General features: G+C 39.6%; 2 protein-coding genes across 3 annotated transcripts; both read right to left on the bottom strand.

Annotated features, from left to right (window-relative positions):
* Positions 1–1,936: 1,936 nt before the first annotated feature.
* LOC306849814 (transmembrane emp24 domain-containing protein 7-like) lies at positions 1,937–8,741 on the bottom strand. Of its 2 annotated transcripts, none has more exons than XM_079385136.1 (4): positions 8,664–8,741; positions 8,240–8,424; positions 5,280–5,525; positions 1,937–4,642 (listed from the first exon to the last, which is right to left on the bottom strand). In XM_079385136.1, the coding sequence occupies exons 2-4, from the start codon at positions 8,384–8,386 to the stop codon at positions 4,406–4,408; spliced, it is 630 nt and encodes a 209-aa protein (XP_079241262.1). In that variant the 5' UTR covers positions 8,387–8,424; positions 8,664–8,741; the 3' UTR covers positions 1,937–4,405. The 2 variants fall into 2 exon arrangements, with proteins under 2 accessions (XP_079241262.1, XP_079241263.1); XM_079385137.1 differs by having other exon boundaries at positions 8,508–8,672.
* Positions 8,742–14,841: 6,100 nt separating this feature from the next.
* On the bottom strand, positions 14,842–23,170 carry cdo1 (cysteine dioxygenase, type I). The gene is made up of 5 exons (XM_079384948.1): positions 22,972–23,170; positions 21,460–21,537; positions 18,975–19,132; positions 18,721–18,890; positions 14,842–15,378 (listed from the first exon to the last, which is right to left on the bottom strand). Exons 1-5 carry the CDS (start codon positions 23,139–23,141, stop codon positions 15,349–15,351), a joined length of 606 nt encoding a protein of 201 aa, XP_079241074.1. The 5' UTR covers positions 23,142–23,170; the 3' UTR covers positions 14,842–15,348.
* Between the last annotated feature and the right edge of the window lie 4,681 nt (positions 23,171–27,851).

The following is a 27,851-nucleotide window of genomic DNA, read 5'->3' as shown; positions in this document are numbered from 1 at the left end:
GGGGAGGCAGGTTTTGATGTTGTGAATGACTAGTGTTACAACCCCTTGGCTCAAGGAGCAGCAACATACATGGAGAGTCCATACAACATAATCAAATTTGCACATAAGTATTTTAATTATAAAACAGACACAACTACATTTAAAGTAACAGAAAAAAAACTACAAATACAAAAACCACAACATCAAGCCTTGGACTGGAGAGGAGGAAAAGTCAGCATGTCCACCAAGCCGCGAGACCAGCAGAGACCAAACCCAATTGTTCCCTTTCCACTCCCCGAGGGTGAAAAAGCCAGCATCTTAAAAGCAGCATGGTTAATCAACCAATTCTCCACACCTGCGACACAATTAACCTGGAGACACAAAAAGTGTTACCTAGAGACACCTGCTGGACAAAATAAAGTACCACAGCCCCTTGGATCATCACACTAGCCTCTCAAAGCACTTCATCATGATTGGAGTCAGTGCTATGGGACGGTAGTCATTGAGACAGGACACAGGTGATTTCTTTGGTACCGGTATGATTGTTGTGGATTTGAGACATGTGGGGACGACTGCCTGACTCAGCGAGGTGTTGAAGATATCTGTAAGCACATCTGTCAGCTGTGCAGCACAGTCTCTCTGAACACGGCCAGGTATGTTGTCAGGACCCGCAGCCTTGCGTGGGTTAATCCTAGATAGGGTCTTCCTTACGTCGGCTGGAGACAGACAGAGCGCCCGGTCGTTGGGAGGTGTGGGCAGTTTTTGTGCAGGTGTGTCATTCTGCATTTCAAACCGTGAATAAAAGTGGTTGAGTGCATCGGGGAGGGATGTGTCCTCATCACAGGCCTGTGGCGGCGGCTTGTAGTCAGTGATGGTCTGAATGGCTTGCCACAGGCTCCGTGTGTCTCTGCTGTCTGTGAAGTGGTTGTTGATTTTTTTGAGCATATGACCGTTTTGCATTTTTGATGCCACAGGACAGACCGACTCTTTTTTCACCACACGGTTTGAACGTGTGGTGATGGTCTTGGTGACTGTCACATCATCAGTGCACTTTTTGATGTAAGCAGTCACAGTTTCAGTGTACTCGTGCAGGTCTGTGTGGTTGTTGTAGGTGGCTGCCTCTTTACATTTACATTTAGTCATTGGGCAGACGCTTTTATCCAAAGCGACTTACAATTGGGGAATACACAAAGCGCTTAATCTTGAAGAGGCAATCAGACAGAGGAAGTGCTCGTAACACCAAGTCTCAGTCATTGTTCAAATAAGTACAAGCTAGTAAGCGGAGAGAAAGATAGAGGGAAAGTGTTTTTTTTTTTTTTTTTGAGTTTAGGATGAAGTCAAGCACTGCCGAAAGAGATGAGTTTTCAGTTGTTGCTTGAAGGTTGCCAGGATCCGGCGTTCCGGATAGGGGTGGGAAGATTATTCCACCAGCCAGGAATGGTGAACGAGAATGTTCTGGAGAGTGATTTTGAGCCTCTCTGTGATGGTACCACAAGGCGTCGCTCACTAGCAGATCTCAGACTTCTGGAGGGGATGTAGGTTCGTAATAGTGAGTGGAAGTAGGAGGGTGCAGAGCCTGTAGTCGTTCTGTATGCCAGCATCAGTGTCTTGAACTGGATGCGAGCTGCCACTGGTAGCCAGTGCAAGGAGATGAAGAGAGGTGTAACATGTGCTCTTTTGGGCTCGTTGAAGATCAGTCGATCAGTCTTTAAACATGTTCCAGTCTGTGTCCTGGAAGCAGTCCTGCAGTGCTGAGGTGGCATTGTCTGGCCATACTGTGATCTGCTTTTGAACCGGTTTGGTGAGTTTGAGAAGTGGTCTATATGCTGGGATTAGCATAACAGCGATGTGGTCCGAGTACCCGAGGTGGGGGCGGGGTACAGCCTTGTAAGAGTTCTTTACTGTTGTGTAAACAAAGTAATGATGCAATAATAATGAGTTCAAATAAAGTATCAAAAGCAAGAAATATGGTTTTATTGAACAAAACTGTTAAAATACATAATGTATTATAAACAATAGAGTTAATGTAGATTACGCATCACAACAAAGGCCTGATGATTATTTTTACACATTACTGTTTAATATTGACCAAGCACCATTTAATTCAAACGTACACTTAATCGTTAATGTTTGTCCATTTCTTTAGGACAGAAATGCTACAGCTGCTGTAATTAAATGAATATGTGGAGAACAAACCGTGTAACTCAGACTGAGGGGTTGAGCTTTTATTTTGAAATCTCGATGTATTCTCCTGTGTTTGTGTAGATTTATAAATGATTTACCTCACAAATCTGATGTGTTCCCAGATGAAGGTTATAATAAACACAAACTCAGAACAGCATGCAGAGAGGAGTTTGAGTCGCTCCTCGTGTAAATAATCACAGTTTCTGTGGAGCTGCTGTGAGACGCACGTGCACGCATGGACATAATTAAAGACCATATACTGTGTGAACTGCATCGCATATCATTATTTAATTAAATCATAGCGTTTGTGAATTCACATTTATGCTTAATTATGATTTTAAATGGGTTTAATATATCATGCAGCCTTGGAAAATAGTCTAATAATGTGTTTTATGGATTCTCGTCCGTGAAATGCGCCACTTCCGGTATTTTGCCGGTTAGTCGACGCGAGCAAAATGAAGTCGACGATTTTTAATAATCGACTAAAATCGACGAATCGCGACAACCCTAAAAATTTTAAACTGTTGTTAATTTGTCCCGAACAGGGTGGACATTTTTGTCCTCCTCATTTAATTTGGCTCATAATTGCTTGAATTTATATACCTAAGGTTGTATATAGCATATATTTATATACCAAAATTATTTTTCACGTTTTATAGCTCCCTATCATGATCACACAAGAATTAATAAAAAAAAAAATTTTTTTTAAGTGTTATGTCAAAAAGGCAAGAATCCCAGGAATGAGCCAAACATGCCTTACTCAGGTGTGCATCATCATCATCAAGCAGGCTCTCTTTCACAGGTGAAATGCACCAAAAAAGATATTTAAATCATTCAATTATTAAATGTATATTCATTTTTCTGAGTACTTGTTTTGTGCATGCTTTGCCAGTGTTGTATGTAAGCAAAATCATTCCAGTAAAGTACTTTAAAAACGGAAATGATTTATGCATTCCACGTTTCTGCTTTATTTTTCTGTGGGAACTGTACAAAGAAAACATTTGGTTTCATGCTAAATGCAAACAGATGTGATTTAGACCACAAGCAGTGACTAAATACTGAGGCAACCTGTACACACTCATAGTTATCTTTACACAGCCAATGTCAAATTTACACTGCAAAGGTGGCACAAAAACGCTTCTGAAGTGGCATTTAGGTGTCTTTACACAGCTTGTTTAATGCTGATCAGAGGAGACATAAACGCATTTACACAGCTGAGTTAAGCCTGCTCTGAATTCAGTGTAAAGATGCAATTCTGCATCATTATGCCTGCTCAAGCCCTAGTATCAAAACAATACAGTGGTAATGCACTTATGCCACCTCTGAGCAGCATTAAACAGTCTGTGTCAAGACCTGAATGCCACTTCAGAAGCGCTTCAGTGCAGTGTAATCTGGCATATGACGGAGCATTAAAGAGATCTGCTGTGGAGTTATGCTTTATGAGCTATTACAAACTAGGCTAGTGTGATACGTGACACAATCCTTTAAACCGGTGAGTTGTGCTATAGTTTATGCAGACAGATCCACATTTGAACTAATGGATGGAGTCAATACACATCCAGAGATATACAAAAAACACCAGTGCTGAAACTAAAAATGAAGCCATCTTAAAGCCTTTTAATCCACCTCAGCTGATCAGATTCACGGTGCATCTTAGATTTCTCTTCTTGCATCTTAAAATAACTTATACGTGATAAGATGTGCACTTAGAAAGAACTGTAGGTTTTGTGAAGAAGAGTCTTTGAGACGTTCCCCCAGACATTTATTAACCAATTCAAAGAAGAAATTAATGCACCGCTAATAAAAAGAAACACCTAATAAAAATGAAAAAAAAACACCAATTACATGGAAAGAAAACGACAACTAAGAAACATGAGCAAGGATGCTTGTTTTGTACAACATAAAGCAAATAAAGCTCTCGCATTCAAACATGAAGACTGAAGGCTGAACTAAGTCTGATGATGATGATGATGATGATGATGATGATGATGATACAAGCAGACGAGTATAAACTGCACTGATGTGTCAAGCAGGTCTACAGTGTCTGTACATCCTTTAACATTCACATACATGTAGAGTCAACACACAGCCACAAAATAAATAAAGCAGTTTAAATTTCAGCACTGAAGTATTCTGCTGGATACGAGCTGAGGATCACACACACACACAGGACTACAGAAAACAAGCTCAAGGCGTTTGTTTAAATAACTCATATTTGTATAAAAACCCTTGTGAACAGGAGTTACGATCCCACGCGGGTTGTAGTGGTTTTCTTGTCTGAGAAGAAGCTCCTGAGAAGAACCACCTGACTGATGCTGACCACCAGCAGGATGAAGGCCTCCCCGATGGACCAGAAGGCCACTCTGGTGTTCAGATCCTCGGCTCGGCTGCGGCCCTGAGCCTCTCGCAGACGGAAGTGCGTCTGGTAGTCGATCACGGACTTCAGGGCCTCATGAATGGAGACGCAGGCGGATTCCATCTGGAACGAAGCAGCAACATTAGACTAAACCCAGAAGAACTGTGTCTCTGCTTCAAGAAACCTCCTGCAAAGCTACAGTTCTGTTAAAAGTTTTAGGCACTCGTGTAAAAATGCTGTAAAATGAGGATGCTGTCAATAATAATGTCATAAATATATTTTCTTTATCAATTAACTTCTATGAACTAAACTAAATCAACATTTGTTGTGAGCATGCTTTGTGTTTAAAGCAGCTTTTGTCCTCGGTGCTCTTGAGCAGAGTTTCCCAGGAGCTTTGCAGGAGGTTTCTTGAAGCAGAGACACAGTTCTTCTGGATTTAGTCTCAGTTTGTTCTGTTTCTTCATGTCATTCCAGACAGACTGATGATGATCAGATCAGATCTCTAACATCTCACTGGATTATTACAATTAATGACTAAATGAATGTTTGGAAATATTTCCTACTGACACACTACAGCAGAAGATAGAAATAACTGACTTAAAAGCATGTTTAACTGCTGATATACTAGTGATCTAATCATTTTGGCCAGCGCTGAATACACATCAACACATGCTAAATAAACAAGTTCCTCTGCCAGACAATGACAGAGCACAGATCTGATCAGATCAGACTCCCTAATCCAGTGAATGTAGTTCATCACCTGTGTTAAAGCCGTCACTCGGTTCTCGCTGGGGAAAAGCGGAGGGTCGTCGCCGACCTGAAAGTCGAAGTACACGGTCTTGTGCGTGAAGGTGGAGAACTCGTTGCTGAAGCAGAACTTGAAGGTGCCGTTTCTGGAGGCGGTGAAGGTGAAGCTGTCGTACTGCTTCTTCATCTCTTTATAGAGGACCGTCCCGTCCGGGTCCTCCAGACGACAGTCCACGTCATAGTGACCGCCGGTGACCACCTGGGGAAAGAGACACAGCCCACGCGTCAAACCACAGACGACTCCACGCTCACGGATCCTGACGCTGTGACTGCTAAACTTGCTCTGAGATTCCTGGCAAACTCTAAATATGAACACTGCAAATGTGGGACTGGAGGAAACAGCTACCGAGACACGAACAAACACTGTAGAACTTTAATAGACGGCATTCCTGCAGGTTTTTAAAATGTAAATTTAAAGGGATAGTTCACCCAAAAATGAAAATTCTGTCATTAATTACTGACACTCATGTCGTTCCCAAACCTTCGTTCATCTAACAGCACTACAGGGTGATGCGGAGGAGATAAATTGTTGAATAAATTTGTTATTTTTGTTTTCTTTGCGTACAAAAAGTATTCTCGTAGCTTCATAAAATTACAGTTGAGCCACTGATGTCACATGGACTGTTTTATCAATGTCCCTGCTACGTTTCTGGGTCTGGGAACATTTCAGTTGCATTGCTGTCTATGAAGGGTCAGAATGTAGTAGTATATTTTTATTAAATGCCATGTCAGCATCTTTCATGGCAAAAATAATAAAAAAATACAAGTATAACAAACACAATAAAAACTAGCAAACAAAGAGCTTTGTGTGATGAAGCCAATCAGTAAATATGGGGATAATTAGGAGGCCATGATGATGAACAGAGGCCAATGGTTGAATTTGGCCAGGATGCCGGGGTTACACCCCAACTCTTTTTCGATTTTTAAGGACCACAGGAGTCAGGACCTCGGTTTAAAGTCTCATCCGAAAGACGATGCTTGTTGACATTATAGTGTCCCCATCACTATACCGGGGCATTAGAACCCACAAACACCGCAGGGTGAGCACCCTCTACTGGCCTCACTAACGCCTCCAACAGCACCTAGTTTTCCCAGCAGGTCTGCCATCCAGGTACTGACCAGCTCAGCCCTGCCTAGCTTCAGTGGGTGACCAGTCTTGAGCTGCAGGGTGATATGAAGGGTCAGAGAGCTCTCGGATTTCATCAAAAATGTCTTAATTTGTGTTCTGAAGATGAACGAAGGTCTTACAGGTTTGGAACGACATTAGGGTGAGTAATTGACAATTTTCATTTTTGGGTGAAGTACGTTTATTGTGAAATTGATCAAAATGAAGCGAGTTTATGATTAAAACAAGAACAAATATTTGCAGATGAGCTCAGAAAAATCTACTTAATTCAAAGTAAAAACAAAGTATTTTTTTTTATACCTAATTGACATATGTATTCATGTTTTTATCAACACTTCATTTTGATCATTTGTAACTCTACGCAGCCGCTCTAAGTCTTGCTGGAACTCTACGCATCTGCTCTAACTCTACGCATCCGCTCTAACTCTACTGCTAGAACTCTACGCATCCGCTCTAACTCTACTGCTAGAACTCTACGCATCTGCTCTAACTCTACTGCTAGAACTCTACGCAGCCGCTCTAACTCTACTGCTAGAACTCTACGCATCCGCTCTAACTCTACTGCTAGAACTCTACGCATCTGCTCTAACTCTACTGCTAGAACTCTACGCAGCCGCTCTAACTCTACTGCTAGAACTCTACGCATCCGCTCTAACTCTACTGCTAGAACTCTACGCATCTGCTCTAACTCTACGCATCTGCTCTAACTCTACTGCTGGAACTCTACGCATCCGCTCTAACTCTACTGCTAGAACTCTACGCATCCGCTCTAACTCTACTGCTAGAACTCTACGCATCTGCTCTAACTCTACTGCTGGAACTCTACGCATCCGCTCTAACTCTACTGCTAGAACTCTACGCAGCCGCTCTAACTCTACTGCTAGAACTCTACGCATCTGCTCTAACTCTACTGCTGGAACTCTACGCAGCCGCTCTAACTCTACTGCTGGAACTCTACGCATCCGCTCTAACTCTACTGCTGGAACTCTACGCATCTGCTCTAACTCTACTGCTGGAACTCTACGCATCTGCTCTAACTCTACTGCTGGAACTCTACGCATCCGCTCTAACTCTACTGCTGGAACTCTACGCATCTGCTCTAACTCTACTGCTGGAACTCTACGCATCTGCTCTAACTCTACGCATCCGCTCTAACTCTACTGCTGGAACTCTACGCAGCCGCTCTAACTCTACTGCTGGAACTCTACGCATCTGCTCTAACTCTACTGCTGGAACTCTACGCAGCCGCTCTAACTCTACTGCTGGAACTCTACGCATCTGCTCTAACTCTACTGCTGGAACTCTACGCATCCGCTCTAACTCTACTGCTGGAACTCTACGCAGTCGCTCTAAGTCTTGCTGGAACTCTACGCATCTGCTCTAAGTCTTGCTGGAACTCTACGCATCCGCTCTAACTCTACTGCTGGAACTCTACGCAGCCGCTCTAACTCTACTGCTGGAACTCTACGCAGTCGCTCTAAGTCTTGCTGGAACTCTACACAGTCGCTCTAACTCTACTGCTGGAACTCTACGCAGTCGCTCTAAGTCTTGCTGGAACTCTACACAGTCGCTCTAAGTCTTGCTGGAACTCTACACAGTCGCTCTAAGTCTTGCTGGAACTCTACGCAGTCGCTCTAAGTCTTGCTGGAACTCTACGCAGTCGCTCTAACTCTACTGCTGGAACTCTACGCAGTCGCTCTACTGTAATTCTATGGAATCGCTCTGTGCACCTGCTCTGTTCTCCGTGCAGTATCTCTGCTGTAACTCTACCCAGTCTCTAAAGTTACCTGGAACTCCAGCGTGCACTTGGTGCCGATGGTGATGTCCTCGTAGAAGCACTGCTTGGCGTTGTCTGGCAGCTCGAAGGTGAGTTCTGACGCGCGGATCCAGCCGAACATCAGCTGTGCACACAGCAGCAGAAACCAGGCTAACATGTTCTCCCTCAGGTCCGCTGAACCACCACTGCACAGAGCTGCGGAGAGAGAGATTCCTGTCAGAAACAGCAGCTCCACAGCGTTCAGAGATTATGATAACATATGCTATTGCGACGCGAACCCGGATGTGGATCAAACGGCGGTTACGCGACGCGAGCTCGCGCTCAGCGCGTTGAAACACCTCCGTGAACGCAAATATAACAATATAAATCAATTCGCTGTTCTAAATCACCAGCTTTACAGCGAATAACGACGGATAGTGATGAGCGCAGCTTACCTCGAGAGCGAACCGGAAGCAGGAAGTTGTTTGACGTCTGACATTGCACATACTTGCGTAACTACGTCACGGAACGTCAACGTGGCTTTTCCGCAGTTTTAAAATAGTTAATTATCCACAAATGCAAGATTATGAAGTTACCCCCACTTTTATCACATTCAAGAAGATATTAAAATCTATATTAAATCTTTGTCTGCCTCCTGTAACAAAAAGGCAACTAAAACATTTTAAATGTATGCTCACTTTTTGTATAATATTTATTTAATAATTCATTTATGTTTTGTAGGAAAGATTCTCTCTCTCTGTTGAATTTTAATTGTTATGTATTGTTTGGTCATCCCTGGCACTGTTGCTTGGTGTATGTTTTTAGTTTTCTGTGGAAATGTAATTTGAATAAAACAATAATAACATCCATCCGATATTGTTTTGTAGTGATTTAACAAGTAGCGTATAGTTATGCTTCAGATCTCAGGATAGTGTCCTGGACGAGTCTGCAGCAGAGAGAACACGGTACTGTTCACACATCAGTTATTCTTTATTTAGCCTTGCATTGCTCTGTTTGCTCCAGACTGAGAGCTTGAGGAGCCCATGCTTACGAACTTTCACTGACAAGCTCTTTTTAATGAGTGGCATTGGTTAAACATTTGAAAACCCTCTGATTTAAAAATAATAATGACGAATTATAATACAGATATGAATGGATAATGTTTCAGGGCATGTTTCATGTTACTGTGCTCCCATCTCTCCCCTCCGTGATCGATTGCAGAAGCGAAAGTGAAACCAATAAAACAGCGAGCTTCAGCGACTAATCCCCCCCCCACAACACACACACAACACACACACACACACACACACACACACACACACACACACACACACACGTCATTTGTGCCCCCCAGGAAATTTAAATGCCCCCCTGATGGAGGCTCTGTACAGACTGCTTATGCAAATATAAAATCACATTTGCATATGTATTTTTGCACATTTCTCACATATATAGTGAACAACTGCTTCCACTTGATTGGTAAGATTATGTTTCATTAGTATGACAGATTGAGCAAACGTCACACATATTCCTCTGATAGATATTTATGAATATGCATGTCTGACAGGTTTTGATGACTTGAGTAGATGATTTTGCATGTGAAGATGACAGCGCTCACATAATAATCAACCCATCATGTGCTTTTATTTTCTGTGCTAATTTCAGAGGATTGTGCCAAAACACACACGAGAACTTCAGATCTGATCAGAACCTTGTTCGATGTAGAATTAAGCCAAAGCGTCTGAGAGACGATCAGACCAGCAGAGAGCAGCATGCAGCAGACCTCTGAAGAGATATAATGTGTCATTAGAGCTGTAGTCAGCTCTATTCTCCAGCACAGCTCAGAAACAGCTGCAGCAACATCTGCATTGCTCCCAGTGCTGCCCACTCAGCCATTTCCTCGCTAGATTGAGCAACTTTTCAGAATACCCTAGCAACTTTTTCCTCTTAAAGCACCAAGCAACAAATTTAGCTATTTTTAACATTTATCTGGCAACTTTTAGCAACTTTTGATAAGTGACTTAAACAATAAAAAGCACACATTTATTTAATCTAAATTAAAAGAGGAAGCCACAGATAACTAGCAGTACACATATCACGTGAATTAGGTTTGATGATATTTGCAAATTGTTCAATATAATAATAATAATAACAACAATCGAATAACTGAATAATTGTTCATTTATGATACACCTTGTTAGTACCTGTGATTATTGATCAGTTAGTACACTGTAAAATATATATATATGTAGAAAAATGGGAAAGTTAGTAATTTTCCAGGACATTATCCATGATCCGCTGTAACCCGAAAACATACGTGTAATTTAAACTGTAGAGAAACACCTGTAAAAAACCCCTACACAAATCCCTCTACTTTAACATAGTAGATCATATATGTCTAGAATGAATCCGAATCAGAATGAGCTTTATTAGCCGAGACGATCAAGCAATTAGTGACTTTTAGATCATTATAGCATGCTAATTAACTACCAATACACTGTTTAAAACTGTAATTGTTCAGAATGTTTACTAGTTTACTAGCTAATAATAATAATAATAAAACTCTTAAATTGTAATCGTACAAAAATGTGTAGGGTAAGTATTCAATTCAATGTTATATTTAAAAATAGTTTTATATTTTATATAAATTTAAATATTCTATATAAATAAATACATTCAAATTTTATATATATTTTAATAATATATTATGCATTTATAGTATTTTACGAACAAATATAAATGAACATATATAAAATATATTTTTTGCTGAGATTGAATGTAGTGACACAATTTTGCTTCATGATTAGGTTACATAATGACATCACAACACCTTTTAGCAGCTTTTAGCAACACATCAGCCTTCCTTTAGTAAGTTCCCCTGGAGATGAGTGGCCGCTGTGATGCACTGCATGAGGATGTCCTGAGGACACGGATGCCTGTTTGTACAGCACGTCTTCATGCTGCATTTATGCCAGACGCTTCACACTTTCTTGGTTAATGGGACACATTTACACTCTCATAAAATACATTATCCGTCCCATGAATAAACAATAAAACCCCTCTCATCACAGAGGGTTTCCATAGAAAAATGATACGATCCAGAGAGAGATCCAGGCAAACACAGCCTTCTGCTCTGAAGAGTCAAATCTGTGGATGAGATGAAGATTTATGATGACTTCTGCTGATTAGCATTATTATTCATAATCCCTCATCTGCTCAGTGTCCTTGAAAATCACATTTTTGTTCTGTGATTTTTGGAGCTGTGACTCTATGATGAAGACGACTGAAATCCTGCTGATTTCCGTTTGAACTCCTTCGAGCGAAAAACAGCTGTTTGTCTTATTAATGACACTGTTGCTCACATTATGAGACACACACACACACAAACACACACACACACAGACACACACACACAGACACACAACTACTGTACCATATCTCACACACACACACACACACACTCTCTCACACACACACACACACACACACACACACACACACACACTCTCACACACACACACTCTCACACACACACACACACACACACACACACACACACACACACACACACACACACACACACACACAGACACAGACACACACACACACACACACACACACACACACACACACACACACACACACAGACACACACACACACACACACAAGCACAATATATATATATATATATATATATATATGCTAGTGATATGTAGGCTGTATCTGTTGATAGTTAGATCATTGTAATGAAATGAATAGACACTCAAGGCTGATGTAATGTGGGAGCTGTATTTTTAAATAGTAATACTTTGATGTTAAGTTGTGCTATTTTAATCAGTGATTTTAGTTCAATGAACAAAAGATCTTTAGTTTATGTGTATTGTATCCAAGCATTTGGAAAAAGTGTTAAGTGTTTTGAAAAATGCATTTTGATCATCAGTTGGGAATTATGTGTCTAGAGTTTTGAAAAATGACACAAAGGTTATGTTATTAGTGCAAAAATGATTGTAAAAAGCTAAAATGTGTTCCACCTGTGTTCCAGTTTCTGAGGAAGAGACAATGCAGGATAAACGCAGTCGTAATGTTTTATGGCTGTTTTCACAGATATGATAGTGACAGGGGAGCTGAAAACATTGAGTGTGAATGAAGCCCATGAAAGTGTTTCTCGTGACCTTTACAGCTGAGGTCAGAGGCAGACAAACAGCGGTCTGTCTCCCAGAATGCTCTGAGCGTATGAGGACACGCAGCGAGAGGCTGGTTCTGCTGTTACTGTGAGGAGATGCATGACTCAGTGTTCAGTGGCTCAGGGTTCCTGCCGTGTTCATTTTGTTGGCACATTATTACAGTGTTTTTCAGCTGCTTCCACACAGAATCTCTCCTCGTCACAGTTTCTGAAGCTGAGAGTCAAACAGCAGAAGCACACACCAGATCTAAAACCACACACTAATGCTCAGACTTTTTGCAAAACACAACTCACAATTCTCTCTGTAACACACAAATCTATCAGGAAGCATCTTGATTTCTTTTTCAAACACAACTAATCAGAACACCACAGTAATTAATCACTTAATGTGCTTCACTGAACACCAACCAATCAATAAACACTCATCTACACAACTACACAAGCTGGATGTGTTTCTGTTCTTTAGTTCTGTGTGCAACTACTAATACTTACAGTGAGACAAGTGTGCTTTCAGTCTTGCTTTTATATTTTTCAACATCTCTCTGTTAATTACTTTCAATCTTGAACAGAAATGCACACAGGAGCTCATGAAAGAAGAGCTTTAGGTTTTGAAAAACTGTGTGTATATGATATATGATGTGTTTGTGATATTTTGAAAGCAATGCTTCATTTTGCAAGAGATGTGAGGCATTTTACATTTTGTGTGCAATTCTTGGATTTGTGTGTAAAGTTTTGAAAAAAAAGGCAAAGTTTAAGCAGTTGAAAAAAACTAACTGCAAACCTTCAGTTCAGCTGCTGCCTCACATTCTTCAACAATCACATTTGCATTTCATCTCAAACTATATTAAACTGACTTTAAAAGTTGAATATTACATAACTGAAAAAACTAAATTGGTTAAATCATATTGAAGAGCTGAAATAAAGGAGAAGTGTCTGATTTGTTAAGCATCACACTGCTGCAGTGAGGAGCACAGAGACGAAGGAGCTTAAACTTCAAAATCTTTAATAAACTAAAAAGCAGGGAACACAGGAGACACACAATGACGTTAACACCAGACGCTAGACACAGGAAACACTGGACTTAAGTAACAAGGAACTAATGAGCATAATTAAGGAAACACAGGTGAAACAAATGATACAATCAGACACGAGGGAAACTATAGGCCACGGAGCACATGGGGAGAAAAACACAACAAAACAGGAACATAGGTCTGACATTAAGTGCACTTCAGGTGTTTCTCTTCAGTTTGAGTTGCATTAATGGTAGGAATCTGCACTGAATTGAGCTTTTCTGCATGATAATCTCTCTGGTTTCCCCTGCAGCTGTGCGCTCATTCCTGGCCATCATCTTGAGAAATATGATCTACAGGAGCTTCTTGAGTGTGACTGAAGAATCTGGGAGACGCCTGCAGACGTGCATCAACACGAATCTCAGAAACTCCTGAATGTCTGTTAGCTGAGAAACACTGAGAAACGAGTCGATCGGATCATGTCAGAAACATCGCTGCACAATCCACCTCATTCACACTCTTTATTAATGCATTAGAAGACCGTTCATATTCACTCACCTGATTCCCCTGTGTCCTTAAAAGCTGGATTTAACCATTCACGCGGAGACTTAAAGAGTTAACACTGAGATACTATTATATTTGTGTTCATATTTTGAATTCGAGCTTATTCTTGGCTTTCATGCACAGAGAATAAGATCTAATTTTTTTTAGCTAAGGTTTTAGTTTAGTAAACTTACATTTTAGTCATTTTGTTGCGTTTATGCAATTTTAATTATTTTTTGCTCTTAAATATGTCTATATAGTTGTTATTATTATTTTTTTTTGTTTCAGTTTTAGAACCAAATATGAACAATATGAAAATGATAAATATTTTCTTAGAAACTGCAAGAAAAACTACAAAAAAAGTTGAGCAAAATTAAAAGTTTAAGGCAACCAGCTTCAGCAGATTCTTGGGTTTTCCCAACGTGCTGTTTTTTAAGATTATACAACAAAATGTTGAGAAAACTAAAAAATAAGTTGAATCTGCTGAAGCTTGTTGCCTTAAACTTTAAATTTTGCTCTACTTTTTATTTTTTTTATTTTTACAGTGTAGCTGAAATAAAATAAGTTCAAGTTTTTTATTTATATATTATTTTATTTCAGTTGACAATAATTGTAAGTAACAAAAAAAAACGGTTATTTACTGCAATAAGCTTGTGTTGGAGGTTCATTTCTTTGAAAACAAGGATGAAAACGAATCTTTTAGTAGATTCATCTGATTCATAAAAAGGAAATGATTCGATTCGCTGGGAAAGCAAGAACTCATAACACGCAGGCTTTAACTTTAATGCAGTGTAAGTCCCTTTGGATAAAATGCATCAATGCAAATGAAAGCATGAATCTGAAATCAGATCTGTAGACGTCTATAGTGTCGATTCATGCAGATGCACACAAAAAACAACATTTGGGAAACATTTTATTTACTTCAATGTTAAGACAAAAATGAATTTCCAGCTAAGATTCAAGGTCAATTTTAAATAAAAGCTCCAGTTTACAAATGCAGAGACCATATTTGTTCCGCAAGACATTGATTACCGACGGCAAGATTGATAAAGAAACTCTTCCAGTCAAAGGCAGATCTGGAAAAGAGCGAGTGGAGAAGGAGAGCAAGTGCTGTGTTCTGCTGGAGCTGGATTCAGGACAGCGCTTTCATTCAGCCAACAAACAGATTCTTCTCAGAAATGACACACTCTCGTCCCGTAACAGTACAAAAGCATGATTACACAGGAATGCTGGGAGAACGGCTGGACTAATGCGTCTATTCAGACCTGCGGCGCTGAACTAGGCCACGATTAAGAGCTTCCCACTGTCCTCTTCTTAAAAACAGTTGGATCGAGATATAAACATCACTGTGGTTTTAATTTAATGTGTAAGTTTCCATCGAGTGCCGTCGTGCTTCTCTCGTCTCAGTTGTTCTCCTGTGAAACGGTGCTTTCCTGTAAGAGAAAACACCACAAAAGCCTTCAAAAAGAGCACAATTACAGTTCTTTTCAGCTGCTTACACACTAAATCTGTACTTGCCTCTCAGTTTCTAAACCTGACACTCAAACACCAGTTCAATACAATAATTCTCTGCCTTTTCAATTTCATAAAACACTTTTTGTAAAACACAACACGCAGTTCTCTATGTAACACACAAAAATCTAACAGGAATGAGTTTTTTTCAGCTACTTGCACACATTTTCAAAACTTTGCCTCTTTGTTTTCTCAAAACTTTACACACAAATCCAAGAATTGCACACAGAATGCAAAACACCTCACATCTCTTGCAAAATGAAGCACTGCATTCAGAATATCACAAACACATCTCAAAAGCAAACATTTGCAAACACCTTTGCCATAATATTAATTCCTGTTAGATTTGTGTGTGTTTCATAGAGAACTGTGTTGTGTTTTGCAGAAAGTGTTTTATGAAACTGAAAGCGGAGTCAAAGTCTGAGCATTAGTGTGTGGTTGTAGATCTGGTGTGTGCTTCTGCTGTTTGAGCGCCAGCTTTCAGAAACTGTGTGACGAGGAGAGATTCTGTGTGGAAACAGCTGAAAAAAAGTGAGGCATTTTGCATTTTGTGTGCAATTCTTGGATTTGTGTGTAAAGTTTTGAGAAAACAAAGAGGCAAAGTTTTGAAAATGTAAGCAGCTGATAAAAAGTGTAATAAAGCCGCAGTTGAAAGCAGACGAGCTGGTATCTTATCTTATCAAGGTACAGGCTGATGTTGAAATATTGTGTCCAGACAGCGCTTTGGTCAAAGTAAACTTATGCAAGCTGTGAGAGCAGATAAGTGCGGTGTGTTTGGCCGATCTGGAGCACATGTGGAAGACATTCTGCAGCAAACAGACACGACGTCACCGGAGCGCCACAGGGTGGAGGAATGCTGGCCGAACCCAGAGAACATGCAGTTCTTTCTGACTGAACGCAGCACAACATCAGGACTGAGTGAATTACACACCGATAACAGCTTTACAGCCTCTCTGCTGATCAGCAAACATTAACTCCAGTAAACAGCTGAGGAGTCATTCACACTCATCTCATCACTTTCATTCAGACTATTATAGTTTTGGTTAATATTTTACTGTTTATATTTTTGGTTTATTATATTTTCTGCTTTCATGCTAATTTGAGTTTTAATAATTGTGTTGTGTTTGTAATTTTTATTACTCTATATGCTTTTTATTAATTTTTATTGCAATTTTAGTTTTAGTACATCAAATTAAACTAGGGCTACAAAATGATTAATCGCGATTAATCGCATTCAAAATAAAAGTTTGTTTAGATAATATATGTGTGTGTACTGTATATTTATTTTATATATATATATAAATACACACACATACATGTATATATTAAGGAAAAATATGTTAGATTTATATATAAAATATTTATATGTATATATAATAGAAATGATATACAAATATAAATATATATATACAGAAATATTTTTAAAAATGTATATATATATATATGTGTGTATTTATATATATTAGTGCTGTCAAACGATTAATCACAATTAATCACATTGAAAATAAAAGTTTTTGTTAATGTAATATATGTGTGTATTTATTATGTATATATAAATACACACACATGCATGTTTATATTTAAGAAAAATATATTTCTGTATTAAATATTTTTATATATAATATAAATTATACAAATATAAACTTGTAAATACATGTAAATATTTTCTAAATATATACTGTATGTGAGTGTATTTTTATATACGTAATAAATATACACTCACATATAGTATGTAAACATAAACTTTTATTTTGAATACGATTAATCACAATTAATCGTTTTGCAGCCCTAAATTAAACTAAATGAAAATGAGAAATTATTTTAGTTAACTAGCTGAAATAAAATATGTTTAGGTTATTTATATTTGATTGTATTTCAGTAACAGATTTAGTTTGTTTTGTTTTAGTATAAGTTTGCTTTAATAATAACCCTGTGTTCACGTGTTGAGAGTTTCCATCCAGAGTTATGAATTTAACTTAAGTGGAAAATTTGAATATGGCATTGAACATTTGTAAATAAGCATCATTTTCATCCCATGTTTTTAATCAAACAAAATCCTCACTTTCTGGGAAACTAGCACAAAGACTCAATGATACCAATGAAAGTTGTGGCTGTTTTCCTCCCATGATGAATGACTTGCTCAGACGAAACACAGTCTCAAACGCTGGCATGTTATCTTGTGTTCAGATGCCTGATGTTTGGAAACGTGATCTTTGAAACAGCTAATCATACACAATCTTTTTTATGAGTTCTGCGGTAACACTTTAGTATAGCGGCCAATTCTCACTATTAACTACTTGCTTATTAGCATGACAATTATTAACATATTGGCTGTTTATTAGTACTTATAAAGCACATTCAGCATGAGCATATTCTGCATCCCAAAATTACCTTACTAACTATTAATAAAGCTGAATAATGCAAAATTGGTAGTTAATGGTTTGTTAATGGCAAGAATTGGACGTTAAAATAAAGTGTGACCAGTTTTGCTCAAGTATTTCAGAAATATTAAAACAAAGTTTGAGATGCTGTGCAGTGAGTTATCATATGATCTGTTCATGAGCTTCCATCAGCTTATGGTCAAGTTTCTATTGTACTTTATGCACATTTCCTTATCGGCTAAAATAATTATCCATCTTAGTTGAGTGCATAAGTTTTTAATGGACTTTTTTTTTATTTTATGCACATCTTGGCGTTCCATCCAGCATTTTTCTATGCAGCATCTCATTTGCGAGTGAAAAATCATTTATTTAAAATACATTTAATTCATACTAAGTATATTTAAAATCAAATAACATATTTATTGACATACTGCTCGAGACTTACTGAAATCAAAGTTATAATTAAACTTTGTTTAGAGAACTATTTGAGCACAATGCACGTCTTAATATTGAGCGTAAAATGTGTTTTAACATCACTATTGATGAGGATTGTATGATCTTTGAATAATATCAGTCTTTACATGCAAGATATTTAAACTGTACCTGAAGTATACTTGAAATAGTTCCACTTTAACACAATCATATATACTTCAGCATATCTTTAGTTGGACTTCAGCACAATTAAAGTGCATTAAATGAGTTGTTCTGACTAAGTATTCCAGTTTCCACAACTCATTTAGGGTATTTTTATTAAGCACATAAACATGTAAATGTATTTGTAGTATACTTAGCATGAAATAAATGTATTTCAAATATATTTAAGTATATTTATTTTTCTGTAGAGTGGAAACACAGCCGCTGCGGGCCATGAAGATGACTTACATACGGCGTCCTCTCGCCGAACTTGCTCCAGAAGGTCATCTTGACGGTGTTGTTGTGTCCGGTGCGCTGGTCAAAGGTCTGGCAGGTCTGGAAGGGCGGGCTGTAGAGGTGCAGAGAGACGGCTGTCTCCGTGTGGCTCACGTTCTCCACTCGATGAAGCCCGAGGGAGTCTGAAACACACCGAGCTCATCGTCAGCCTCGTCTGATCACGACAGACTCATCCCCGCTCCCTCGAGTCTAACCTCATCTCTCACCGTTAATGTAGGCGCACTGGTTCTCCAGCAGCACCTGCTGGGACTTCTGCTGCATGCCGGCCTGAAGCTTGCGGTCGGGCCAGTCGAAGAGCGTCTCTTTCAGCTGACCCTGGAGCAGCTTTAGGAAGCAGTGCGAGTCTGTGTGATCGTGGATGCTGCTGCAATCATGCCAAACACAGGCCAACTCACAAACACAGCACATCAATAACATGCTTACTCTAGTACACTAGGATCTGTAAGTCATGTCCAGTGCTGGGGAAAGTTACTTTTAAAAGTAATGCATTACAATATTGCGTTACTCCCTAAAAAAGTAACTAATATGAGCGGCTGTGAAAATAAATCTGCATTGTTTATCCTTTTGATCTTTCATTCAAAAAATTCTCAAAACTCTAACCTATCAATGAAGTAAAACAATAGAAAGTGTGGAGAATATAGTCAGGTGTTCTCTAACCTCATCAGGCATTATAGGAGAAAACTCAGAGCTGTTATCTCAGGAAAGGTACGTTGCAATAATTGGCTGCCAATAATTGTGGCCAACATGAACTAAAGAAAGCATTTATTTCAAAATGAGATCCCCCCCCCCCCCCACTTTCTATTGTTTTACTTCAATGATAGGTTAGAGTTTTGAGAATTTTTTGAATGAAAGATCAAAAGGATAAACAATGCAGATTTATTTTCACAGCCATCTTTGCTCATATTTACCAAGAGTGCCAATATTAGTGGAGGGCACTGTTTATATATATATATATACATATACAGTATATAGGCCTAGTGTTTCTTTAGTTCTCTGTGAGTTGTTGACCTCTCCTGATTTCTCTCAACATGGCAACACAAGAGCTGTCAGTTACTTATTTGAAATAGTAACTCAGATATTTCCTTCTAAATTAAAAAGTAATGCGTTATTTAACTGGTTACTTCAAAAACGTAATCTGATTACATAACTCTCGTTACTTGTGATGCGTTACCCCCAACACTGCTCATGACAGCATACACTTTTCCATGACATTAACTCATTTAAATACTTGGTAACACTTTATTTGAAGGTGTCCTTGTTACACGTTACATATACTTACTATTATAATAACAATAAATTATGCATAATTACATGCATAAAACCCTTAGCCAAACCCTAATTCTAATCCTAAGAATATAGTAAGTACATGTAGTTAATTAATATTACTCAGTACTTAAATATATAATTACACTGTAACAAGGACACCTTAAAATAAAGTGTCACCAAATAATTTAACCCATTTCATCTTCATTCTTTAAGTTACAAAAGACAAAACAAGTGTCCACATTACATCCAATTTACAAAAGTGATTTTATATACTCAGAAAGCATATTAACGTGTTGACTTTAATGTTTTAAATCACTTTTGTGAAAATAAAATATGGGTAAAATAATGTTCATTAACATAACAAATATGTAAGAATTAAACAACATACTTATCCTGACCTGTACTTTCTAAAATATATAAAAGAATAAGTAATCATACTAAAGTTCATTGTATATTTTAAGGGACTAAAAACTGACAAATGGGTAAAATCTAAAGATTGGGAAAGATTTAATATGACTGTTCAGTGTGATCTTTAAATAAAGAGTCTTGTAATATCATTAATCATTCCGGTAGGGAAGAAAACAAGGTAATTATGACCTTTTATCTCATGATTCTGACCTTTTTTCTCGCTATTCTGATTTATTTTCTCAGAGTTGTAAGATGTAAATTCATAATTGCGAATTCTGAAGAAGAAAAGGCACTATTTTCTTATAATTGTGTGTTTATATCTTTCAATTCTGATGTTATAACAGCATTTGTGAGTTTATATCTCGTTATTGTGAGAAAAACAGTCAGTGGCAGAAACGGCCTTCCATATTCTGGCTGTAATTAAGCCTGAAAAGATTTTTTGGTATATTGACTTCTTACACTGAATGACATTTTTAAGGGCGTCTTCTGTAAATCATGATACAAATGTAAGATAGTCATTATTTTTGCTTGGAATAAATACAAATCTAATTAAGCAGGACACATTCTAATGTTCAGGGGTCTTGATGCTTGAAAACTTTGACAGTAACACCAGATTAATCTAGACAACATTTTTAAACAAATTAGTTGAAATGAATCATTCAGACAATCTTATACTTGAAATGTAAGGCAGCAGCTGAACTGAAGTTTTTAAGTTGAAATAGTTGCAAATTAGCTCATTTAAACAACAAATCAGGCATCCTGACATGAGGTGACAGCATTATTTTATCTGTGATTTAATCTGCTTCACTTTGCATTTATTAAAGGCTTGACACGCAGTATTATCTGTCTTTTATGACCTGACTAATCACAAGACATTGGACTCTACTATCAGGCCGTTATCTGTCTGTTAATATCTCTAATTCATTGATGCATGTTCAGTCATTGATCCACTCGTGATTCCAGGCTTCTGGTAAATACAGAGCAAACACAACATGTGCTTTTCTACATGAACATTACCTGCCGTGTCCTTCACCCCAGCATAAAATCATCAGGTTGAACTTTCCATTTCCCTCGTCCACAAGATTCCTGGTGTATCTGTAAAGTGAAGGGACTTTGATCAGTCAGTTCAGCGCAAACACTGCCAGATCTTTTATTTATTATTTTTTTCTTAAACATTTGTCCTTCTCATACGGTGAGCCGATTTTGGGGATTAATAATCATTCATTATGACTGTTACTGTTTGTTTGTTTGTTTGTTTGTTTGTTTGTTTGTAGCTGGTAAATGGAACACATCCTGGAGGTGTCACTCTGTGTTTTTCAGCTGCTTGCACACAGAATCTCTCCTCGTCACAGTTTCTGAAAGCTGTCACTCAAACAGCAGAAGCACACACCAGATCTACAACCACACACTAATGCTCAGACTTTTTGCAAAACACAACACACAATTCTCTCTGTAACACACACAAATCTATCAGGAAGCATCTTGATTTCTTTTTCAAACACAACTAATCAGAACACTACAGTAATTAATCACTTAATGTGCTTCACTGAACACCAACCAATCAATAAACACTCATCTACACAACTACACAAGCTGGATGTGTTTCTTTTCTTTAGTTCTGTGTGCAACCACTAATACTTACAGTGAGACAAGTGTGCTTTCAGTCTTGCTTTTACATTTTTCAACATCTCTCTGTTAATTACTTTCAATCTTGAACAGAAATGCACACAGGAGCTCATGAAAGAAGAGCTTTAGGTTTTGAAAAACTGTGTGTATATGATATATGATGTGTTTGTGATATTTTGAAAGCAATGCTTCATTTTGCAAGAGATGTGAGGCATTTTGCTTTTTTTTATGTGTGCATTTCTTGGATTTGTGTGTAAAGCTTTGAAAAAAGAGGCAAAGTTTTGAAAATGTGCGTAAGCAGCTGAAAACCTGTAATATTGATATTCATATCAGTAAAGAGAGTGAAGGAGATGCATCAGAGGCATCATGGAACAGTCCAGAAAGAGCAGAGGAATGTGATGCAGGACTGTGTTTATCTGGGAGAGTTTGACAACAGCGGGTGTGCGCCAGGAGTCGCGCTCTGATTGGCCCGCGTCAGCCACGCCCCTGGAGCGAAGCCACGCCCATTGGCATAACATCCGCGGAGGCAAAACTCCAGCGAGCGCATCCAGTCCGAAACTAGGCGAAAAACTGCACATTTCATTCAAACCGAGCAATACTAGGCCTTTCATTACACGAGACCCACTAATGCTCTGACTTTAAATTATTCGAGCGATGTTTGCACTCCAAGTTAACTCATTAAACCCAGGCTCAGTTTGCATCCGAGGCTCAGACGGAGACGTGTGCAACATAAAGTTAACATAGTTGCATTTCTGAGTGAAGTTAAAAACAAACAAACACTCATAAACAAAACCCTTGTTGTGATTGTAAGCCAAATGCATAATAAGAATATCTCGAAATAACGGCCAAAGAATGACATGAACAGTAATAAATAATATAATGCATGATGATGATAATAATTACCTGTACTGGTCAAATGTGGCATATTTGATCCACTCGTGAGGTTTACTCTCATAGGACTCCATGATGCTCTGCACCTCCTCCACATTGATACTGTCTCTCTCAAAGATCTTGTGCAGGGTTTTGATCAGATCCTGCAGAGTCTGTGGCTTCGTGAGCTCGGTCTGCTCCATCTTCAGTGCTGCTGTGCTGTGTTTGAGTCTCTCTGAGAGAACCAGCCTTTTATCTCCAGCACAGCTTTAATGGACGCTACCACCTGCGCAGAGAACACCATTTACAGCATTTCTGCGAAAACTCTCGGCTAAACGTGCACTTTCAGCTACGAAGAAGACTTTAATACAGTATTAATGCTTCAACAAACGAATATATGAGCGATAATAAATATCATTTTGTCTGTTTATTGATTTTTATCAGCGGACCTCCCCCATAACAGTTTGGATTGAGCCGCTTTCCTCAACTTTCCTCAAACAATACTATTAACTTCATATTTAGCGCTAGTGCTATCTCTGAATTATCTTAACATAGAGGAAAAAAGACAGAAGTGTCACATCAGTCGTATGTTATTTGAATGAAAAACAGGGCTTTTTGTCTGTTCACGTGGCACTCTGAGAAATGAATGAGATTCTTTTGAGATGTTCTCATAACATGAAAACAAACTGAGCCGGTGAACAAATGCCCATCAACTCTGAGAAGACTGCCTAGTTATTCATTTATTACAAGATCTGTTTTAGAACTGCAGAGTATTATTGTGTGTTTTACATGTAATGGAGTGTTTGTATTCATCATGGTGAAATAAATCAGTTCATCTGCAGGAGAAAAACATGCAACTCATAATGCCATTATAATAGGATTGTTTTAGCAACATTGCGATTGAACTTCACCTCATAAACACTAGTATTGGGAGAAACAATCATATTTCCTGAAAAAACCGAGAAACGATCATTATTTTAAAGCTTTGAATCAATTGAAGCAAACTGCTTCACAAAATATGATCCACTGTTTGGACTTCTTACCCTGGAGACTCCTGCTGGTCAGAAAGACTAAACATGCATTAAAACAGCTCTTGAACCCATTGAATGTGCAATATATTGAATGCAATTAACAAATAATCTAATACCATTAAATATTAAGTATCTGTATAATATTTGCTCTTGAACTTGTTTCATTTTCTGTGTATGGCTCAGCTAAACAGGCCAATAAGATTAGATTAGATTAGATTCAACTTTATTGTCATTGCACATGTAAGGTACAGGGCAACGAAATGCAGTTAGCATCTAACCAGAAGTGCAATAAGCAGAGGTACAGGATATACAGTGTCTACAATAGTTACATATGTACAGAATATACAGATAAGGCAGTAGTACTATGGACATAATTTACAAATTTTTAAATACTATCAGTATGATATACAGATGGGTGATATGAACATACTATACAGATGGATTGTACAGTAAATGTATGTACACTATGAGCAAAAACTATGAATATAATTACAAATGGATATGAATAAGCTATACATTAAGATATATATAAATACTAGTGCAATGAACATTGAAAGTGCATAGAAATAAAAATTTCCAGTGCATAGTACTCAGTGTGTGGATGTTTTTTTGTTTTTGTTTTTTAACCGATTTTAATGATGGGGAGGGGTGAAGAGTTTGTGGTGGTGTGTGAGGGGGGTATCATTGGGCAGAGTTTAGTAGGGAAACAGCTGTAGGGAAAAAGCTGTTCCTGAGTCTGCTTGTCCTTGATCGGAGGCTCCTGAAGCGCCTCCCAGAGGGCAGTAATTTAAACAGTCTATGGTCAGGGTGAGAGGAGTCCTTAAGAATGCCGCGAGCTCGACGTAAACAGCGTTTTCTCTGGACGTCCTCAATGGCAGGAAGTGGTGTCCCTGTGATGCGTTGGGCGGTTTTCACCACCCTCTGCAGTGCCTTGCGGTCAGCAACTGTGCAGTTCCCATACCAGACTGTGATGCAGTTGGTCAGGATGCTTTCAATTGCACACCGGTAGAAGTTCCGCTGGATGATTGGAGACAGGTGGTTCTTCTTCAGTGTCCTAAGGAAGAAGAGGCGTTGGCGAGCCTTCTTGACTAGGCTGGATGTGTTGGTGGTCCAGGTCAGGTCCTCCGAGATGTGGGTTCCCAGGAACTTGAAGCTGGAGACACGTTCAACAACCATCCCGTTAATGTGGATGGGGTCATGCGTTCCACTTTTCTTCTTCCTGAAGTCCACAATAAGTTCCTTTGTCTTGCTGGTGTTGAGGAGCAGGTTATTGTCAGCGCACCATGCAGCCAGGTGCTGTACCTCCTCCCTGTAGGCAGTCTCATCGTTGTCTCTGATGAGGCCAATCACTGTGGTGTCGTCAGCAAACTTGATGATGGAGTTGGATCCATGCACAGGCCTGCAGTCATGGGTGTAGAGGGAGTAGAGGAATGGGCTCAGCACACAGCCCTGTGGTACGCCGGTGTTGAGTGTGATGGTGGTGGAGCAGGTGTGGCCTGACCTAACATGCTGAGGTCTGTTGGTCAGAAAGTCCATAATCCAGCTACAGAGGGAGGTGTTAACACCCAAGTCTCCAAGTTTAGTGATCAGCTTGGAGGGAATGACGGTGTTGAATGCTGAGCTGAAATCAACAAACAAAATCCGTGCATAAGTGTTGTTATTATCCAGGTGTGTGAGTACCGAGTGCAGTACTGTGCATACTGCATCCTCAGTGCTCCTATTGCTACGGTAGGCAAATTGGTGTGGGTCCAGTGTGGGTGGGAGGCAGTTCTTGAGGTGTGCCAGGACCAGTCGCTCAAAGCACTTCATTACAATGGGTGTGAGTGCTACGGGGCGGTAGTCATTCAGGCACGTCGGGGAGGAGTGTTTCGGCACTGGCACAATGGATGTGGCCTTAAGGCATGTTGGCACAGTTGCTTGGGTGAGGGACAGGTTGAAAATGTCTGTGAAGACCTCTGCGAGCTGCTCTGCACATATCCTGAGCACACGTCCAGGAATGCCGTCAGGGCCAGCGGCCTTGCATGCATTGATCCGGCTCAATGCTGTGCAGACATCTGTGGAGGTGAGTTTGAGGGCCTGATGGTCTCCTGAGAGTGTGATCTTGGTGGCTGTCTCCTTGTTGTTATTCTCAAAGCGAGCATAAAAGTCATTTAGCTCATCAAGGAAGGAGACGTCTGTGACCGTTGGAGTGGAGTTGCATGGCTTGTAGTCACTGATGACCTGGATGCCCTGCCACATGCGCCGGGGGTCAGAGTTGGAAAAATGCTCCTCTACCTTTAGCTTGTAGCAGTGCTTGGCCTTCTTGATGCCCCTCTTCAGGTTAGCCCTGGATATGCTGTAGGCCTGAGCGTCATCTGATCTGAAAGCAGTGTTGCGGGCTTTCAGCAGGAGCCGCACTTCCTTGTTCATCCATGGCTTCTGATTAGGGTACGTTGTGATCTGTTTCTCTGTTGTAACACTGTCAATGGAGGTATTGATGTAATCCAGTACAGAGGTGGTATAGATGTCAATGTCCGTGTGAGAGCCACTGGCAGCCTGGGAAGCAAACATACTCCAGTCCGTTTGTTGAAATTTGTCCTGAAGTACAGACTCTGCTCCCATTGGCCACACTTTGATGGTCTTCACTGATGGCTTCACACGGTTGATGAGGGGTGAATACTTGGGGGTGAGAAACAAAGAAAGGTGATCAGACTGTCCCAGGTGGGGGAGGGGTGTCGCGATGTAAGCTCCTGCGATGTTTGTGTAAACATGATCCAAAGTTTTTTCTCCTCTAGTGTGGCAGGAGACATGCTGATGGAATTTGGGGAGCACTGTCTTTAAGTTGGAGTGATTAAAATCACCCGCAACAATAAATGCAGCTTCCGGGTGTACAGTCTGTTGTTTACTAATGGCCGCATGCAGTTCGTTCATAGCAAGCTTGGCATTAGCATCCGGGGGAATATAGGCTGCAGTTATGATGGTGGAAGTGAACTCCCGCGGCAGATAGAAAGGTCTACACTTGACCATGAGAAACTCTAGGTTAGGTGAGCAGTGTTTTCCAACAATGTCAGAGTTCGTACACCAAGCTTTGTTCACATAAATGCACAATCCTCCACCTCTGGTCTTGCCGGAGTCATCTGCCGTTCTATCTGCTCGGAGCGTGTAGCGTCCGGTTAGATCAATAGCATTATTGGGTATGTCGCTATGTAGCCATGTTTCAGTGAAAACCATGACATTGCAGTCCAAAAGTTTCTTACTATGGGTGATGCGAAGTCGTATTTCATCCATTTTGTTCACCAATGACCGCACATTAGCGAGGAAAATGCTGGGTAAAGAGAGCTGGTGCGGTGTTAGCTTTAGCTTAGCTCTTAGTCCTCCGCGCTTCCCCCGCCTTTGTTTACGATCTCGGCGCCGCCTGTGAGCACTTCCGCCCGGCCGAGCAGAGTGCGTTGCCTCGGGTGTTCTGGAGATCTCCGGGATGAGTCGATGATTGGTTATAAAACTGTTGGAAAAGTGCAGACCGATATCCAAAAGCTCCTGTCGGGTGTATGATGTTAAGGCAAAGCTGTTCAGTGAGAACAGACCCGAGATGAGCAGGAAAAATACTGCAAAATTGCAAAAACTGGAGAGACGCTGAGCCTCGCGATGTGTTCGCGCCGCCATCAATTGGTCAATAAGAGACTATTAACTAACTACTATTATTCATTTTAACTATAAATGTCTCATTAAAATGTCTTAAAATATATAAAACGGATCTGAAATCAAGTTAAAACTATGGAAACTTCTTCACCTCTTTCACCACTGAGGCGCGCTCTCAGCAGACCTGGATGATTCTTGGGTTTACAGAGATCACCATTGAAATTGAGATCTGAATCATTCGCAATACACGCTCCGAAGTCCCGA

Source organism: Barbus barbus (genome assembly GCF_936440315.1).
Source record: "Barbus barbus genome assembly, chromosome: 29".
NCBI classification, from domain to species: Eukaryota; Metazoa; Chordata; class Actinopteri; order Cypriniformes; family Cyprinidae; genus Barbus; species Barbus barbus.
Note: the sequence above shows the minus strand (reverse complement) of the source record. Positions and strands in the feature narration are given on the sequence as shown.